Here is an 18716-nt window from a genome sequence, read left to right on the forward strand (position 1 = left end):
CCCTGCTCTGCCCCAAAGATAAAGGGCCAGCTGTGCCAACAGCGAGATCTGCAGCTGGGGGCTCACCAGGAGGGAACTTTTCCACTGCCTTTTTGGAAGCAGCATTTTTTTTGCTCTGGTTGGTCGACTCCTTTTGAGCCGGGCTGTTTGCTTTCAAACTGGAGTGAACTTTTCCCCGTCTGCCCCAACAGAGGGGACTATTCAGCCCGGCTCCCCGCAGATAGGGACCTGGGTGGGTTATTTGCTGAAGGTGGGGACAAACCAGCCTTTTAATTGCAGAGCCAGCGATGCTGTCCATGTCCAGCAGCTGCGAAAGACACGGGGCAGGGCTACACATAGATGGGCCATCGAGAGGGCTCCGGGCACAGGGACTCGAGGCTTTCCCCCTCCCTCCAGAAACAAAACACTCACCTGTGCTCAAAGCACCGTGGCCTGGGCACAGCCCACGTGATGCCCACCCCAATGGCAGCGGGCTGTCACCAGGACTTGCGGCAGTTTGGCAGTGAGCTGCTGTTTGAACAGGGCAGGGGACACCATATGGCTCCCCTCTCCCGCCATCCCCCCGCCCGCCCTGCTCCAAAGCCTCTTGGTGACAACAGGGTGAAGAGGGGACAGCAGGGTGCTGAGCAAGGGCTTGGTGACAAGTTGAACAGGGACATCAGGGCATCCTCTGGCTACGGTGCCAAGTGCCTCCCAGGCTGTTAGCAAGGAGAGACCCTCCCTCCAGCTTGTTTGGAGACCCCATCTGGGGTATACTGGGTCCAGTTTGGGACTCTCCAGTCCAGGGCAGGCAAGCAGAGGTTAGCAAGATGGAGCAGAGGACACAGGAGAAGGTGGCTTTGCCCAGCAAAGCAGGACCCTACTGTCACTGGCAGCTACACAAGAGTGAGGTGCAGAGATGATGCCAAGCTCTTCCCAAAGGAGTGACAGGGTGAGAGGTAGAAGGCGCAACACTAAAACTTTCAATGTGATATTGGGGATTAGGTTTTAATCCACCATGAGGGCTGCTGAGCAGAACTAGAGAGGTTGTGCCCTCTCCACCCTTGGATCTGCTCAGCTGGACAAGGCTCGGAGCACCCTGCTCCAGCTGGCCGTGTGTTGGGCAGGGGACATGGACCAGCGACCCCCAGGTCCCTTCCCACCGACCCTGCTCCGGCTCCCCCATTACCATCGGCTCCTCCTCACGGCTCTCGCTGGAGTCCTCGGCTTTTCCCCGCCGTGCCGATGCCTGGGCTGCCGCCGGCCGCCGGCCGGGATCGGTCACCTCCCCCAGCCTCTCGCCATCTGCGAGGGGAGCAGAGGAAGGGGTGAGACCACAGCCACCCCCTCCCCATCCCAACACGACTCCTCTTCTGGGGACACCTCTCGCCCTGGCACAGGCAGGCGCTGCCACCGCCGCTGCTCCCAGCGAGGAGGGGCACATGCAGGGATGACAGCGGGGGGCTCTGGCTGTGATTCCCCTCATTACATTTGTACTAAGCAGCTTGCAGCAGCTTATCACCATCAGGTTTAATTACACCCCCTGCAGCCCAGCTCACGGCCCTTTACGTAAGAGACAGACGGGATAAGCTCCTGTGGGATCTCATTCCCATCCATCCTCAGGGAAGTGTCCTTGCTCCCCCTCCCACTCTGGGCTCTGGCTCTCCCAGAGCATCCCATGGCACTGCCCAGAGCACACCAGGTCTGAGCCCCCCCCAGACATATTCTCCCCAAACCCACCTTCCCACCGCACCACAGTAAAGGCACCACTGCAAAGACCTCGCTAATGGGCTCATCACAGACGCCTTCATTACCGTGTGCTGCGTTAATTATTCCCAACCTACGGGCTCCCCCTGTAGCTCCCACCCATCTTCCCCAGCTGCGGAGGGAGGCTTTATTTTAAGCCACCCTTGCATTACAATAACCGACTCCCCTCAAAATAATGGTGCGGACTTGGAAAATGTATTAGTTATTTGGGGCGGGGGGGCACATCCCCTTTCTCTGCCACAGCAGATGGGTGCCTCTAAACTTTTTAGACAGTGTCCCAAAACCTGGTGGGATGGAGGGAGTTTGCAGCTCAGCCATCACCCCCGACGCCGGCACACGGCTCGGCTCTGCCTTTCAAACCACTGCCAAGGGAAGCTCCACACGATGCTCAGAGAGGTGGGTGTCCAAGAGCCACCGCGGTGAACAACCCTGGGTCCCCCCAAAGAAACCAGCTGCCCCCCTATCGCAATAAGGGGGAGCCCCAGACATCATGAGCAGTGGCACAGCCCCGTCCCCCAGCCACCGACATCGCGGCAAGGGGGTTGCTGACACCCTCCCAAGGGTACGGCAAGATGTCCCCCCCGCCCCTCCACACCCTCCCTCCCCCTACCAGCAAGTCCTGGGGCGCTCCCACCCCCACAAAGTGGAACAGCCTCAGTGGCTGCTGCGGTGGGAGCTGCCGGGGCGGCGAGGAGAGGCCTGGGGTGCCCCCAGAGCCCCCCGCCTCCCATGCCATTAGTATTCCAGCCACCGCACAGCCGGCGTCGCCTTGGAGATGGCAGCACAAATCCCATCCCCACCGCGAGGACAGGAAATTAAGCTCTAAAGCCCCTTCTTCAGCTCTCAGCCATTCTTCAGCCCCTGGCAGCTCCGACTCTCTCCTGGCAGCTCCCTGCCTCCCTCCAGCCACCCTCCTCCATCCCCGCATCCCTCAGGAGGGTGATGGGCAGCATCGCAGGGAGCAGCGGGACTGCATCCAGCTCTCATCTCCTCCGCTCTCAAGACCTCCCCCCCGCTCATCACTCCCAGAGATGCTCCTGCAAGCACAGGCAGTGGAAATAAAGCTGATCCTTGCTGTGCCGAGGCTCTGGTATGGAGCGCTGGGGACAGCATTATTCCCCCCCACACTGATCCGTGGATTAACCACGGCCACAAGGAGGAATTCAATGCTCCCAAGGGACCTGCCAAAGGATGGGATGCAGCAGCCAGCCCCACGGTACCCACTCAGGGCGTCTCTCCTAGCCTTGGAGGAGACAGATCCATCTCCCAAGGGATTTGCTGGCTCAGCACCCGTTTGCAGTGCAGGCTGGGGGTGCCGTGCTGCATGTCCTGCCCCAGGATGGACTAACCCCCTCTCCGGGTCTCTGCTGCCCAGCCCTGGGTGCTGGCGAGCAAACCTGAGCCAGCAGCATCCCAGCTGCACCCACAGGGATGGGGGATGGTTGGACATCATCACCCCGCTTCGTTCAGCCCTTTTTGCTCACATCTGGGTACCGCACCCAGGTTTGGGCCCCTGCTGCAAGGCACTGGGTAAACCGGCGAGAGATTATTTGATACAAATTGGAGCAAAGTGGGGAAAAAACACATGCTGCGCCCAGCAAGGCTGTGGAAGCTCTATCCTTGGAGCTCAAGACACAAAGCCATGGCCCCCCTGCTCTCTCTTCATCCCCATCACCCAGCTCCATCCTCATCAGGGATCCTCTCGAGCTCAAGCAACTCCTCTCAAGGAGCAGGACAGGGCTTGTGCTCCCTGCTCTGGTTTGCATCAAAATCAAACGCCACCACTGCTCTGATGGGGTTTGAGTAACACCGAGGCTCAAAACCTGTGTGCCTTCAGCAAACCCCTCTCTCTTCTTGGTGGGAGGCAAGCGCTCACTCCGAGAGGCACCCGCATCCCAGGAGAAGTGAAAGCGCCAGCAAAGCCCCAGTAAGAGGCTTCCGTGCCAATGTTTATTCCCCTGCAATTTAAATATTGGATAGGACAGTCAAGGGCAGCCTTAGCCAAACATCCAAATGCTAATCAGCCTGTGTGGGAACTGCAAATAAATGCCTGCCTTGATAAGGGGAAGGAAAAGCCATCACCTTGTACCAGCGAGCATCACTTTGCTCCCCCAGAAGAACGGAGCCCCTTTGGTCTGGACCTCAGCCCCACAAGAGAGGAGCAGGTTAGGGGGCACAGGAGGATGAGGAGGGAGAAAGCAGCGCTGGGAGGAAGGAGGGTTGCAGTTTGCCCAAGCTTGGTTTCCTCCTATGCATCCTCCCAGCCCAGCAAGACCCGTGAGCCATGCCCAGCCCAGCTGCTCCCCCCGCATGCCCTCCGGGACATGCAGCCAGCACTGCTGTGGCGCTGATTCTGCTGGCCTGCCTCCTCCCCTCGCCCAGGGGCCAGAAGAGCCATGTACAGGCGGGTAGCAGGGGCTGAGGCTGGGGGAAGGCCAGGAGGAGAGCAAGGGACCAACTTGCTTAGAGGACTGTGTTACCCGGGGGGATGCTCGGCAGGGATGCATTAAAAGCTCTCCCCCAGAGAGCGCAGGAGCGATGCTAACGCTTTCAGAGCCACCTCTGAATCACAGCAGCCTCCAGACACAGAGCCAGGGCCAGCAGCCCTCCTCACGATGAGGCCACGGGTGCAAGGGACAGACCCCATCGCACAGCACCGACCAGAGTGACGCCTCCCCGGCAGAGAGGAGCTTCCCCGTTATCACAGCCACACAGACCCCCGTGCCGCCTCCCCCTCGGCTGGGAAGCACAGAGGGCCTTTCAGCAGCACAACCCTGCCTCCCTGCCTCCACACCTCCCTTCTCCGCTGACGACACGCAGCTCCCTCGCCCCAAACACAGCCCCTTTCTTCGGTTAGGGTTCGGAGCCAGGATTTCTCCTGTAGCTTTCTGGACCCTTTCCAAACCCTCCAACGTGGTTAGAGATGCCCCTCACTTACGCTTCCTCTCGTATCTCCTAATTGCTGCTAATGAGTCTCCCCTCTACAGTCACTTGCTGCAAGCTGACTCCGCTCTCACACCGTGCGCCCAGGCCAGTCACAGGACAAACCCTGACAGCCCGGCAGCACGGATGGGAGGGCGCCTGCAAAAGGAGCAGGGCTGGGATTCCTAAAACCCCCAGTTCTGGCCCTCCAGCTGGATGCTCAGCCCCGATAAGCTCCGACTGCTCAACAGGAAGGATCCCACAGGCAGACATCAGGTGGGACAGGCTGGTCCTGGCCATCAGGGTGGAACGGATGGAGCCACTGGAGAGAAACCACAGGGATGGGATAGTGGCTGGGCAGCGCCTTGGCATGCTCTGCCCAGCTCCAGCTCCAGCCATGGCTCTGCTGCCTGCCCCAGAGGTGCTCACCTGAGGATGAAACTCCCTGAGCAGCAGGTGAGAACTCTTTGGGGATGAAGAGCATCAGCTAAGTGGTGGGCACAGCACTGGAGGAGGCGGCAGCACTGCCCAGGACCTCACAACATCCTCCCATCCCACACAGCTCCTCAGTCAGGGTCCAAACCTGCTTCACTCCAGGCTGTGTGTCCTGGTGAGCAATACTGAGCCCTTGGGGCCTCAGGGGTGAGACCACTTCCTTCGGGAGAAGCCTCCAGCAGCAGCAGCTGCAGATCCTCAGGTATTTTTCTGACCCCAAAGGGCACCTGGGTTCAGCCAGCGAGAGAGGAAATGATGCACCCCAGCCCCGCGTGCCCAAGCACACTGGTTGGGTAGGATTAGGGGAACAGTCCCCGTGCAATCTCCTAGCCCTTTCCCAGCAAGCTGACCCTACAGAGTGGACGTGTGGAGTGATTCATCCCTCACCAGGAGCCACATCCTGCTGAAACACAGCCCTCAGCAGGGCTGCCCACACCCTGCCTGCCCCACACATCCCTGGCCAAGCCCAGCTGCCTGCAAAGCCCGGATAAAGATCAGGGGAGACGGCTGGGACCAGATAGGGCTGGAAAAATGATAACTTTCAAGCAGAAAATAATGTCTAAGCTCAAACCCCCCCAAATCTTGTGCTGGGAGAAAAAAAAAAAAAAAAAAAAAGGGCAAAGCATTTAAGCTGCAATTTGGAAATGCCCCACAGGGCCACCCAGGAGCTGTGGTTTGGTTTCCCAGGCCCTGTGTCACCTGTGAAGGTCTGACACCTTGGCCAGCCTCCCCCTTGGAGGGGCACAGCACCATGCCCCAGGGGACACGGCTGACGAGGACAGCCTGGTGGCGGGAGGAGATGCCCATAAATGCGAGGGAGCCCCAGCATTGCTGCACGCAGGAGCCCACAGTTCCCCACCAGCCATCCCAATGAGCAAGCCATGACTAGAGCAATGGAATAGGAGATGGATGGATTTAGCTCAGTCCTTCAAGAAATCCCCTCTGGTGTGACCATCTGCTCTCCTGTTATCCCATTCCTGCAGCAAAATCCACGCTGGATGGGAGCTGGGTGGGCAGAGCTGCCTCCAGTCCAGCTCGAGCAGCCTCACCATCATTCATCCCTGAAACACCAGTGGACTGGGCTGCAAGGGGTTTCCAAAACCATCCAGGTGTGTTCAGAGCTGCATCTTCACCTGGATCCCCACCTCCTGGCCCAAAGACGAGCTGAGAAGCAGCACCACCATCCATGCATAGAAGATGAGGAAAGGGAAGGAGAAACACAACCAGAGCCAGAGCTCAAGCATCCCCAACCATGCCAAGCTCTGTGGTCAAAACCCGAGCTGGAGGTGGGTTTCACTGCTCACACAAGCCTGGGATTTGCTGCTCTCCTCAGCATCCCAAAGCTGCTCCCCAGCACATCCCAAAGCCGAGGGACAGGCAATGAGGGTAAGATGTGGGAAGAGCACTGGCCCTAGGCTGCCTCCCCTGAGGGATAACTTCATCCCATGCTGCACTTCCCAGCAACGCAGGGCTGCTCCCCCTTTTTGGCCTGGGGAAGGAGCCTACCAGAGTAGCCAGCTCCAATGCTCAAAAATCAGGCAAAGCCTTTGGAGGCTGGAAAACACAAGGGCCTGGGTTAATTCCCTTTATTCCCGCTGCCAGCTGCTGCAGGAGACCTTGGGAGCAACACAGGAGATTGCTGAGGGACCTTCACAGGCACGTGCCACTTCCTCGCCTTCCTGGGCAAATACAGATACAAGAGGGAAGGCCAGGGAGGAGCTGGGAGGGATGGATGCCCTGCATCTCTGTGCCATGAGGAAGCACTGCTCAGGAATGTGCTGGCAACACCATGACAACACCGTGAAAGTCAGGATGCTGAGGACCAGGTTTCAGGCATGCCGAGCACCCCAAGTCTAAGCTGACATCTTTTGAAATCCACCACTCAAGCAAGGTCTGTGCACGTCCTGGCTGCTCCTGATCTCTGAACTTCTGCAGGATGTTTTTGAGCTCTCTGAATCCAGAGGGAGAGGAGAAGGACAAAGCTTCTCCAGCATCCAGTCCAGCCACTCCGAGTCCATCCTCACAGCTGGGAAACAACACAAGGCTTCCGTAAAGAAAGCCCAGCCCACCCATCCCATCTCTCCCCATGAAGAAAAGAGAACTCAAACCCTACCAAACCAATGACCTCACAAAGAAAGTGGGGGAATACACCAGCCCTGCTCTTGGGAAAAGCCTGGTGGTGGAAAGAGAGGGGACAGAGCCTCACTCGTGGTAGCATGTGAAGCTACAACCATGCCAAAGGGGAACGCCAAGTTCCCGGCGAGATGCAGTACCCTTGTTGGGAGGATGCAGCAAAAGAGGGATGAAGGCAGCAACCCGAACCAGAAGACAGGCCAGAGATGCAGCGAGCAGGCGAGCAGCTCAGGGAGGACCATCCCGAGGACCTGCCAGGGGTTCAGGGGATAGAAAAGAAGGGCAGCAAGAACAGACACCAGATCTGCAGCTGCAAAAGCGACAGGGTTAAAACTGGGTTTACACCCCCAGCGAATTCAAGGTGATCTCTCCCTGCCTTCAGAGCTTGGTCGCCAGTAACAAATTAATCCCAAACCACATCAGGACGCAGAGCAGAGTGATGGCTGGGAGGTGCCCACCTCTGCAGGAGCTAGCAGAAAGGAGAAGTGCCCTCCCCAGGGCTCTGGTGCCCATCCTCAGATCCCAGGGAGCTGCTAACACTCCTGTTTGCCCCTGCAATGTAAATGGTGGCATCCCTCTGGCCATGCAGGATGCTCCCAGGATGCTGCCACCGGGCAGAAAACTGAGCCCATGCCCATACCCTGGTGCTCAACCCCTGAGGGCTGAATGTGGGCACCCTGCCGTGACAGGGCTCGGTGGGAGCAGAAGGAGCAGCAACATGAAGCGAGGTGACATTTAAACTCAGATACAACTGCAGCAAAGGCGGCGATGTCAATGCTTTTATTAAACCCACTGGTTTAACTACCGACAGCCCGGTGCTCTCCAGCACAGACACAGCCTCCAAGTCAGCCACTGGAGAAGAGAAGCATAAGCATCCCTCCACCAAGCCTCCTAACGAGCTGTTAAGCAATTATAATTAGCCAGCAAGGAGTCAATATTGCAAACCTCCTTCCACGACTGCAAAAACACAGCGCTGCCCCCGGGGAAAACCCCACCGTGCTGCCTGCTCCAGGGCACCAGGGGAACCCAGGCAGCGGGTGCTCACAGGGGCCGGGTGACAGCTGGGTGACAGCAGATGATGTTGATGGCACCAAGGTGAATGGGGCTTGTGACCAGTATGGGGGTGCAGGATCAGACCACTGGCCAACACTTCCCTGCCTCCTTCGGTCACTCTTGCCTGCTTAGGTGCAGATTTTACCCGCCACTGGCCGAGAATAAGGTTTTGTTTCAGTCTTGGGTCACCACCTCAAGGAACAGATGCCTCACCAAGGAAGCCAGAGGAGCGAGAGGATTTTTTTCCATCCTCCCTCAAACCAATCCGTTTCATGCTGTTTACCCACTCTGTGACAACCCTCTCGGCTGGAGCAATGGAAATCGATGCAGAATTGCTCAGGGCTGGCGATGGAGCTGCCATGAGACCACTCGAACTGACAAACACCCACTGACAGAGGCAGCCCCAACACTTCCACGCTCAGCTCAGGGTCCCAAATCCCTCCTGTGTATCGACAGCACCCAGATCTCCCCCATCTTCCCCCAGCTCACACCTCACCATGCATCCATTGGCCTCTGGTCCCCATCGGCTCCAGCATCTTTTCATTCTGCACCAGCTCCAAAGTGAACCACAGCAGCTCTGGCCAGACCACGCTCCCATCCCTCCGCCCTGCCCATGCGAACAGGGATGATGCTCACTCACCGCCGTTGGCACAAAGATTTCGATTCCTGGGACGTAGCCTCCTGGAAAAGGTTGCTCGTAGCCTGCGATGTGCTGAGAATCAGGCAGGATTCATTTCACACTAAAAATATTTCAGCCTCCACGCTGCCCTGCAGACAGCCTGCGGGGTTCACCGTTTCACCTGCCAGCTTTCCAACCCGTCTCAGCCAACATCTGGCTGATCACCACCAGCCCCAAGTGCTTTGAACCTTCCCTTTATCTTTAATTTGGCAGTGAATTTGGCTGAGCTCTAACCGTTTGCAGAGACCATCTGCTCCCGTTTAGGCTCCCCCTAAAATCCTCCTGCACTCACACTCGTGCGGTCCCCACTGATCAGCAGCCGGCTCCCACCCGGCTCCTTGCTCAGCCAAAATCCTTCCTCGGCTGCCAATACCTTGGGATAGCTGCTTGCCCCCTCCCAAAGAGCAGCTCCAGAGAGGCCCGGCCAGGGCACAGCACAGGGAAGGGATGGGGCGGGGGGAGATGCATGGCAGTGCTGGGAAGGATAAAGCTCCCAAACACCAATGCAAAGAGCTCCTGGTGCTTGGGAACAGCCTGTACCATGGGGCATGGGAAGTGCTTCACCCTCCCCGAGCATCTCCAGATGTGCAGCGGCTACACCTCTGGAGCGGAGCGTTTGCCTAATAAAAAGGCGATATCCCTGCCCCAGCCCTTGCAGCTCCCACCTCCAGGCCCGGGATGGCTGAGACACATGTCACCCCCCTAGATACCCTTCTGGGTGACCCCCGTGGCACCTCCCAGTGCAGCCATGTCCACCTCAACGCCTGCTGCCAGAGCAGCACCATGCCCGGTGCTGTCACGGGCTTGGAGGGCACCGAGCCAGCCGGCTGCGGGACAGGGCTGTGTGGCACTGCCACAGCCGGTGCCGGCATGCCGGGACCCACCTGCTCCTCACCCCCCCTCTGCCGCCACGCTCCCTCAATCGCCCCTTTGATGCCGAAGCCGGCAGCACAGAGAGGGCTGTGACCGCGGCCATGCAGCTGGCACCCGGCTGCGCTCGCCTCCTGCATCCCTCCCAGCCCAGCGGACACCGGCATGAGCAAAGGGCACTGCCACGCCAAATCCCTCAGGATGCCGATGCCGTGCTGGATGAGCAGAGCTACAGGTCCTTCCGCATCCTCTCCAGGATGCTCTGAATTGCAGGGCAAGGCCAAAGGAGAAATGCCATGCAGCCGAAGGACCGGCTGCCCCTGCGACTGGACTGCCGGGCTTTCCAGAGGCCCCTTCCACAGGGATCTGCCCTTCTCCCAGCCACCGAGGTGGTGACCGGTGACCCCAGCTCGCTGCAGACTGCAACAGCTCTGCACTTAAAGGAGACTTCAAAAGAAGCCCCCAGAGGAGGAAACGGCATACAAAATTAATTGACAGCAAATGCCTACATTAAAAGGGATGGAGAATATTTTTTCATCGGGTTGTTTTATGTCTTTTTTTATGTTTTTGAAAGGACTTGGAAGAGGCTGAAGAGTGATGAAGGGATACAGCACTTTGCTCTCCTCTGCCGTTCTGCAGGGACCCCAGCCACAAACAAGCCCACAACATCCTCTCCTTGGCGAGGGACCCTGCAGTTTCCAGGAGGGCAAAGCAAAGAGCGAAGCATCCCTAGAAATAAAGTTGCATCCCTGCTCCTGCTGCTGCACGCTCAGTGCCGGAAATCCTGGGGCACACAGGGTGAATCCCAAGGGATCTGATCCCACCCTCCCTCACCCCACATGAATATTCCGGGCAGAGGGAGCCGGACCCAGGGTTATAAAGCCCTTTTCCCTGCGTACAGGATCAGATCGGAGCTCCCCCCACATCCCGCTTTACTGGTCATGGCTGTGGGCAAGGGGACCGGCTCCCACACAGCTTGGGACGCCCGTGCTGTCACTCCAGTTTGCCATGACCCCGGGGACACATGGCTGGAGCAGGGACAGGATCAGGCCCAGGCCCCTGGTGCCCCCCACTGCTGGTGCATCAGAGCAAGCCCTCAGGCCCCCAAGGCCAGCAGGAAGGCTGAGCTCAGGGTAAATCACCCCGGCGCAACCCGTTTGTTTTCGCTTGGCTACCAAGCCCCGCAGCTCCCCACCTCCCCAGCCCAAGGGGCTCTTCTGGGAGCCCCATGGATGCCAAGGGAGCTAGATCACAGCCTAGCTGGGGAGGCGATGCTGCGGGGCGGCTCGAAGCCAGCCATGCCTCTGAAGAGCTGCATTTTTGCCTTTGAATAACCCAAAATAGGCACGTGCCAAGTTTTTTTCCATACTTCTCCCCCATCACCTGCCAAAAAGCCCCGGGATGCCCGCAGCCCCTCCCCATAAAGGACAGGGCTTGCTTGTCCACCCACCCGCCTCCTTTTCCACCCGGCTCCCCCTTGGCAGGTCCGGTGCGGTGACAAAGGGCCGATTGAGGGCAGAGGGGCACCTGAGCGGAGCAGGGCAAGGAGCCCAGGGCAAGTGGGCCACCGCCCAGCAAGGGAGATGAGGGCTGGAGGGCTTCCCAGCTGGAGAAAACTGTCCCAATGGCACCGACAGCAGCCCGTTCCCCTGGCTCCAAAGCTCCCTTTTCAGACCAGCCTGCCCCAGCAGCAGGACCCCGTGCTGAGCAGGGGTCCGTGCACAGAAGGCAGCCATTCCTAGCAGGGGCGGGAGAGGGGGAGCAATGCCAAAAGACATTAAAGCAGCACCCAGCCTGCTCTCAAAGCCTGCTGCCCTTCCTCTTCAAAGGGCTCTTTCTCATCCTCTTCCCTACCTGCTCCCAGCATTCCCGACAAAAGGGATGAAACCCACCGTGGTTTGCAGCGTTTCAGCCTCTCAATTAAAATCAACGGATACATCGCCACACGTTATCCCCCGCAGCTCAGGGAAAGGCTGCTGCACGCCATCCCAGACCTCGCTCCTGCTCTCCCTGCACACCCCATCCCGGAGGACAGGTCCCCAGGGAGGGACAGGCAAGGGCACTAGGCTCTGTGGGCAGCGCTGGGCTGAGTCGAACAAAGACCCTCCAACCGGTCACTGCCCCCGGCTCGGGGTGGTTTGGAGACCCTCCGGGCCACGGCAGAGCAGCGTCCCCGGCTCTGCACGCCAGCAGCTCTTCTTAGATTCACGAGGGCACACGGGCCGGCAGCACCGTGCCCGCTGGGTATCAAAGCCCGGCTGGGTTTCCCTCCCAGATGGCCCCACTTTAGCCACAAATTGGCTTTAGCACCCTCAGCACGCATCCTGCACTCCCCGAGTTGCAAAACCCTCCCAGCACCCAGCTCACAGCACCAGCACTCATTCAGCACGGGCAATACCACCACCACCACCACCCCCCCCACGCCAAATCACTGCCCTGGTGAGATGGCTGCTGGGGGTGCAGGACCAGCCCCCCCACACCCCTGCTAAGAGCCATTTTAGATTTTTACTGTAATTTTTTCCCCTTTCTTCCTTTCTATTTTTTTCCCCTTTCCACCTGGCATGCCAGTATTTCCACCCCATTGACTCAGAGCGGTTTCCAGCCGGGAGAACACCGTAATGGCCTCATTATTTCAGATGAGGAATCTGTGTGTTCAATTAGGCAGAGAAGGGTAATTATCTACTTGTAGAAGATAAGAAAAGGGGGGGTATTTTATCAGGGACATAGTACCAGCACGGCTCCTGGCTGAGTCCCCAGATGCTCCAGCTCCATGTGCGACCGTTGGCTGGGCCCAGGGGACACAGGTACCCCCAAACAATCCTCCCATGCCTTTGTCATGCTCCCCAACACGCACAGACCCCACTGCTGCCACTTTGCCTGCTCCTCCCCACCTTACAGCCCCCCCAATCTGCCAAAAAGCCTCATGCCCTGCACCTTCAGCCTCCAGGAAGTATACCTGCTGGGTGACACTTCATTTAATGAGTAATTAACCTTTTTTTCATACATCCTCTGCCAGCTGCCGCAAGCCGGGCAGCATCCTCAGCAGCTGGCAGACAGGTTCTGGCTCACAGTGCCCAAAAAAGATAAGTTATCTCCAAACCTCAGACACCTTTTGGTGCACAGACCCTCAAAGTGATGCTGAAGAGCTGTGCATCCTCCCCAGCCACCTCTGCCCCTCTGGGGACAAGTGTCCCCCCAATCCCTACAGAATCTGGGACCAGGACACACCAGAGCTCCCTGCAGCAGGGACCCAGACAAGAGAGATCCCACGGCCCCAGGGATCGGGGAGGAGGAAGGAGACACGGGAGCCCGGAGGGCACAGTGACCCCCAACTCCCCCCAACTCCCCCACCCCAGCCCAGGGACACCCATTAAGCCCAGGGGAATAGCAGGGACTGGCTGCTTTCCATCGGGAAGGCAATGCATGCCAACAGCTGTGCTCCATCACCAGCTTGGGAGACGTCTCCTACAAAAGTTGAGAGATGGAGAAAAGCAAAGCCCATCCCCACCACGGTGGGAAACCTGGCCAAGGGAAGCAAGCTTTTCACCCCCCCAGCATGGCACAAAGGCAGCTTCAACACGAGTGAGGCAAAGGGGAAAAGCATCTCCCGGTAGAGGGGGGCTGCCCCAGCACCCTCCTCCAGCACAGCTCTGCCTGTCAGCTCTCGCCCAGCTCAGCCCCAAACCCTTCCCTCTCCCCCCAAACTCTCACACCAAGCTTCTTCTTGAATATTTTTTTTTCTCAGATGTATTTTTTTTATCCCACCACACACACCCTTTTTTTTTTTTAATTCATTCAATATTTTTCTAACTAAAATGCTCCGTGGCTCTCCTACTCCAGTTCCCCGCCAGGTTGCAGCAGCAGGACTAGGGTCCATCTACGAGTGACCGAATCCCTTCCCCAGCCTCCACCCAACCCCTCTCCATCATCTTGCTTCCAAAAAGGCTCAGCGGGACCTAAACTCTGGCTTTGCCACACGCTTGCCCAGGCCCTAGGCACCGACTGGAAAATACCAGTGCAAGGAGCAGCATCTCCCCAGAGTGCGGTCCTGAACAGCTAAAGGCATGATCCAGCCTAGGTGAGGTCCAGCTTCCCCTGGGGAAGACCCACCTCCCCACACCCCAGCCAGAGAAGATGCCCGTGCAGCACACGGCAAGAGACAAATCCACACCGCGCCACCGGACCAGCGGAAAACACCACCAGCGCGCAGTCCTTGCCCAGCACCTCCCAAGCCATGATCCCACAGTGCCGTCCCCCCCTCCTGTGTACCCTCTTGTCCCCCTGAGCCTCACACCAACCCCATGGGCCCACAGCCATTCAGCTGCAGGGCTTCGCACCTCCGGCTGCCGCCGCAGACCCCAACCCATGCAGAGCATCCCGAGGGGCCGACTGGGATGCAGGGCACGCAGGGAGGAGGTGGGGGAGAGCAGGAACAGGCACCCACTGGCTTTACCTCCTCTAAACACACCCAGGGAAGGCACCAGCACACAGATATCACTCTATGCATCCTCCCCAGCTGAAGCCCGGAAAACCTCACCCTCGCCCTCGCACCCTGACGGCCGGAGGGACGCGGAGCTGCGCAGCACAGCCAGCCAGCCGCAGGGCCGGCGACCCTGCACCATCTCCCCCCGCCCAGGCTGCCAGCCCGGCAGAGGAAGGCTGGGCCCACGCTGACACCAGGGCGAGCGGCGGTGCAGGGCAGCTCAGGCTCCGCTAACTTGTGGCTGTGCCATTAAGCACGACCCTGCAGCGGAGAGAAGAAAACAAGCGGCGCAGCCTCCCCACAACCCCTCCTTTGAGGCAATGCACAAGCAGCCTCATTTCCTGCTTCTCTTATTAGCATTATCCCGATTTTACCATAAGGCCCCAAAATTTGCAGGATCATGCTGCTGCTACAGTCGGAAACTTTGGGTTTGCCAGCCGAGAGCCTCCCGCAGCCCCAGAACTGCTCTGAGACGCTTGGGAAAGCCACGTCTTGCCTAAATAGCACTAACTCTCATTTCTTTCTGATTTTTTTTAGGACAAAAACCGCTAGGTGAGTTCAGTCCGACCAGGAACGTTACACCTCAAGTTGCACCCGGCAAATATTCCCTGCGGTTCTGTGCCCCCCCCCCCCCCCCCCCCCGAGAAGCCCCCAAGATCTGCAGGGTAAAGCCAGGAGCAATTCAGCACGAAGCCAAACCACAGAGCGAGCGCTGGCACCTGCCCCTCCAGATTAGACCCGCCAGAGCATCCTGACGGCATCCCGACAGCATCCCAATGGCATCCTAGGGCGTCATCCAGGCTCGGAGGAGGATGGATTATTTTTTTTTTCCCTGAGAAGCACAGGCTGAGAAAGTGTCGGGCAAGGATGGGAGGGCTGGGTTCGCCCCTTCCAGGCAGCGACAGGCAGCTATAAATGGCCTTCTTTGTCATCGCAGCCAAAGCGCCGGCGGAAAAATGAGGACAGAGCCAGGGGAATGAAGCCCCCCGGCTGGGTTTGGGGTCCCTTCTGGGTCTCCCCCAGTCCCTGCAGGTGCAGCACCAGGGCGCAGTGCCCGCGGTGGGGTCCCACTCCCCCCAAACCCGCCCGGGCGATGCAGGTCCCCCCCGTGGAAAGGGGATGCCCTGGGAGCCCAGCACAGTGGGTGGCACCCACCGCCCTTTTGGATGGGACCGGACCCCCAAACCCCAGCGAAGCCTCGCATGGCGCGGTGATGGCAGCCGATGGGGTCCCCCCGGTGCTGCCCCCGGTTGAAGAGAGGGTGCCCCTACCCGACACCCCCCCCCCCCCCCGTTACCTCTACCGTAGGCGAAGGGGAGGCGCAGGGCGCGGCCCTGGCGCACCAGGCTGATGTGGAGGTAGGTGAACCAGACGGCGAAGGTGAGCAGCACTAGCAGCAGCAGCAGCTTCAGCTGCTTCCGGAGCTTCTTCACCGGGAGCCGCGGCATACTGCCGCCCGCATCGCCCCCCCCGCCGCCGGCCTAGCCCCGGCCCATCGGGCCCCCCGCCCGCCCAGCCCGCTCGCTACGGGCCGGCTGCGAGGGCAGCGGGGCGGCTCGGCGCCGTGCCCCCCGGCTGCCCGGTGCATCGCCGCCGCCCCGGCACCCGCGGGTGGGGGAATGAATGAGCGGAGCCGCGGCGGGACGGGGGGGGCGCTGCGGAACGGACCCGCCCCGGCGGCGCTGGGGCCACGCCCCCTCATCCAGAGCGGCGGCACCGCCAGCCAATCGCGGGACGCCAGGCCTGGGACCGGCGCCAATGGGGGCCCCGCGGGGGTGGAGCCTGCGGAGGCGCCGCGCGTCTCCAAGCCAACGGGCCGGCAGCCCCGCGAGGCGCCGCGGGCCAGGCCATGCTGGGGTGGGGGGGAATCGTGGCCCCGGCCCCGGCCCCGGCCCCGGTCCCGGTCCCTACACGGCGGGAGGGCGGCACGGTGGCGGAGACGAGAGAGTAAGGTCTCTCCGTGCCGCTGGGGCCGGAGGGGCGGGTGACGCGGGTCGCGGCAGGGCCGCCCCCCGACCCCTCTCCCCCGCGGCGGGGATGGTACGTTCCAGCGCGGCTGCGGCGGGGTCTGCGGGGCCGGTCCGCGGGGCCGGGGTGGTACCCTCCGGTCTCCCCCCGCCGGGGCAGGGACCTCCCCCGGGGCTGCGGGACTCCCCGGTCCCTTGCCGGGGTACGGATCCCCCACTCGGGGCTGCGGGACCCGCCGAGGCAGAGACACCCCCCGGGGCTGCGGGACCCCCCGCCGGGGCTGGGACCCTGGGGGCTGTCTGCAAGCGCGAGGGCTCACCCAGTGCAAAGCCTACCAGTAATTAACAATAAAGGCTTAATTACGCTGATGGTGAGAGGCTCGGGGCCAGGCTGAGACCGGCCACAACTCACGGCACCGATGCGCAGGCGGCTGCTCCCTCTGCAGAGCGGGCGGGATAGCGGAGCGTTCCACGTTCCAGCCTCTTTTCCCGCTCCGCAAGCTGAGGCTGCAGCTCCTCCTCGCTGCGGCCCGGGGCTGGGGCAAACACACGGCAGAAATCGGTTATGAGAGACAAAAAAGTAACGTTCACGGCTGGGAAGACTAGAGGGCACCAGCACTCGGGTTTGCATTTCTCCGCGCTCAGCTCCCTTAAGGATGTGGAAGGTTAATTAGCTTGTAATTAAGCCCAATTTAGACAAACACGTAGAGCAAAAGCTCGAGCAAGCCGGGGCGGCGGGGGGCTTGCAGGGCTGCCCCAGCCGGAGGAGGAGGAGGGGGTGGCCAGGACGAAGGGGGTCTCTGTGCAGGCTCTCCCAGCAGACGTGGAAGATGCACATCTGGGGATATTAAGCTGCTGTTGCCCCCGATTTTTGCACCTCTGCAGCAAAGGGAGCAGCAGGCTGTGGGCTGGGCATGGCGGCTGGCACAGCCTCCGGCCGGGGCACCAGGGCTCAGCCTCTCCCTGCCCTGCCAGTAGCCCTGGCAGGTTTGGGAACGCCAGAAGCATCTCCCAGAAAATTCATGCCGACCAAGGAGAGCAGCTGGGACGCCATGTATAGACTTACAAGAGCAAATATTCCTGTGCGTAACGCATCCTAACCCAGCTGTGGCCCTGGAACATGGGGGTCCCGCCGCCCACAGTTGGCCGGGGACAAGCGACTGGGCTGAGCTGCAGGCCAGGATGACACCACACCAAGCATCGAACCTTCACAGCACCACGGTGCCAGGGTGCTGGAGCTAGCTGGGAAGATGGCAGTCACCCTCGCACCTCTGGGGCTGCCGGCACAGGCACTTGGCCTCCCAGTGCCCCAAGCAACCCGGCAAGACCCCGCCAAGAGCCCTGGTTGCAGCCCATCTGGCAGAGCTTCAGGCATGCAGTTGGCTTGGCATCCCCATTCCCCAGCTCGCTGGAAGCCTTCACGCTCCTCACCCTCAGCAGGCTCCGCTCCTCGGGGCTGGGGCCCCACAAGGATGGGGAAAAAGCCTTTTTTTTGTCCCTCTCCCCAAGAACATCAGGCTCCCGCCAAGGAGCTGTGCTCATTAGTAAGATGTCAGAAATCCCACCCGCAAAACACAACAGTTATTTGTTGCAGGATCCCTGGCACTGACTTCCTACTGAATCATTTATTCCGCCAGTTCTCCCCACAGAGGCCAACGAGCACGTGCTCCTGGCTGCAGCCAGTGCTGCCCGCCTGCCGGGCACCAGCATGCCCGCCAGCGGGGCGATGGGTCAAGCATCCCCTGCCAGCTCTGGGGCTTGAGAAGTTATTAAAAGGGCACCAAATCCCCACTCAAAAACACCGTCCCGACCTTCCAGGCTCTTGGCTGCTTTGTTACAGCGCTGGCACCATGTACACAGGGGCTTGGCAGCACTGCTGCTCCTGCACGCTTCCTCCTCCTCCTGCTTTCTCCCCAGTCCCACAGGAGCGGGATCCAGCCTTGTTCTGCCCGAATCCCTCACGGCACATCACTGCCCCGCGGGGGTTTGATGCCCATCTGGGCTGGCACAGGGAGTGGGCTCACTGTGCACCGCTGGGAGCTCTTTCCCCCCTGTTCAATCAGCCAACACATGCTGCTCTCAACGCAACTGGGCAAGCCTCCCACAAACTGAAGAGTCCTGCATTTGCCTCGCAGACCTGCGGACCCTTCCCTAAAGGTGTGCAAAAGCCACCCGCAACCCCAGCATTTTGCTTTCCTGCACCCTCCCTCCAGCGCTTGCCCCAAGAGCATCCCCTTAACTCTGCCCGGCCCCAGTCAGGAGCATCCCCAGGGAATAAATCACCTCTCCAGGGGCTGGGGGTGCAGGTGGGAGCGGGGCCGGGCAGAAGCACCCAGCCAGCAGCGGCAGTGTGGGTTGAACTTTGTCT

General features: G+C 60.1%; 1 protein-coding gene across 2 annotated transcripts in view; it reads right to left on the reverse strand.

The window, feature by feature from the left end:
- B4GALNT4 (beta-1,4-N-acetyl-galactosaminyltransferase 4) overlaps positions 1-16034 on the reverse strand; it is a 33258-nt gene extending 17224 nt beyond the window's left edge. For both annotated transcript variants that reach the window (XR_005106558.1, XM_037402959.1), the window contains exons 1-2: positions 15679-16034; positions 1169-1284 (exon numbers count right to left, since the gene is read on the reverse strand). Coding sequence is in view for 1 of the 2 variants with exons in the window: in XM_037402959.1 (XP_037258856.1) it covers positions 1169-1284; positions 15679-15829 (267 nt within the window). In the remaining variant the exon portion in view is untranslated. The remainder of the gene's footprint in view (positions 1-1168; positions 1285-15678) is intronic.
- Between the last annotated feature and the right edge of the window lie 2682 nt (positions 16035-18716).

Source organism: Falco rusticolus, chromosome 10 (genome assembly GCF_015220075.1).
Source record: "Falco rusticolus isolate bFalRus1 chromosome 10, bFalRus1.pri, whole genome shotgun sequence".
NCBI lineage: Eukaryota > Metazoa > Chordata > Aves > Falconiformes > Falconidae > Falco > Falco rusticolus.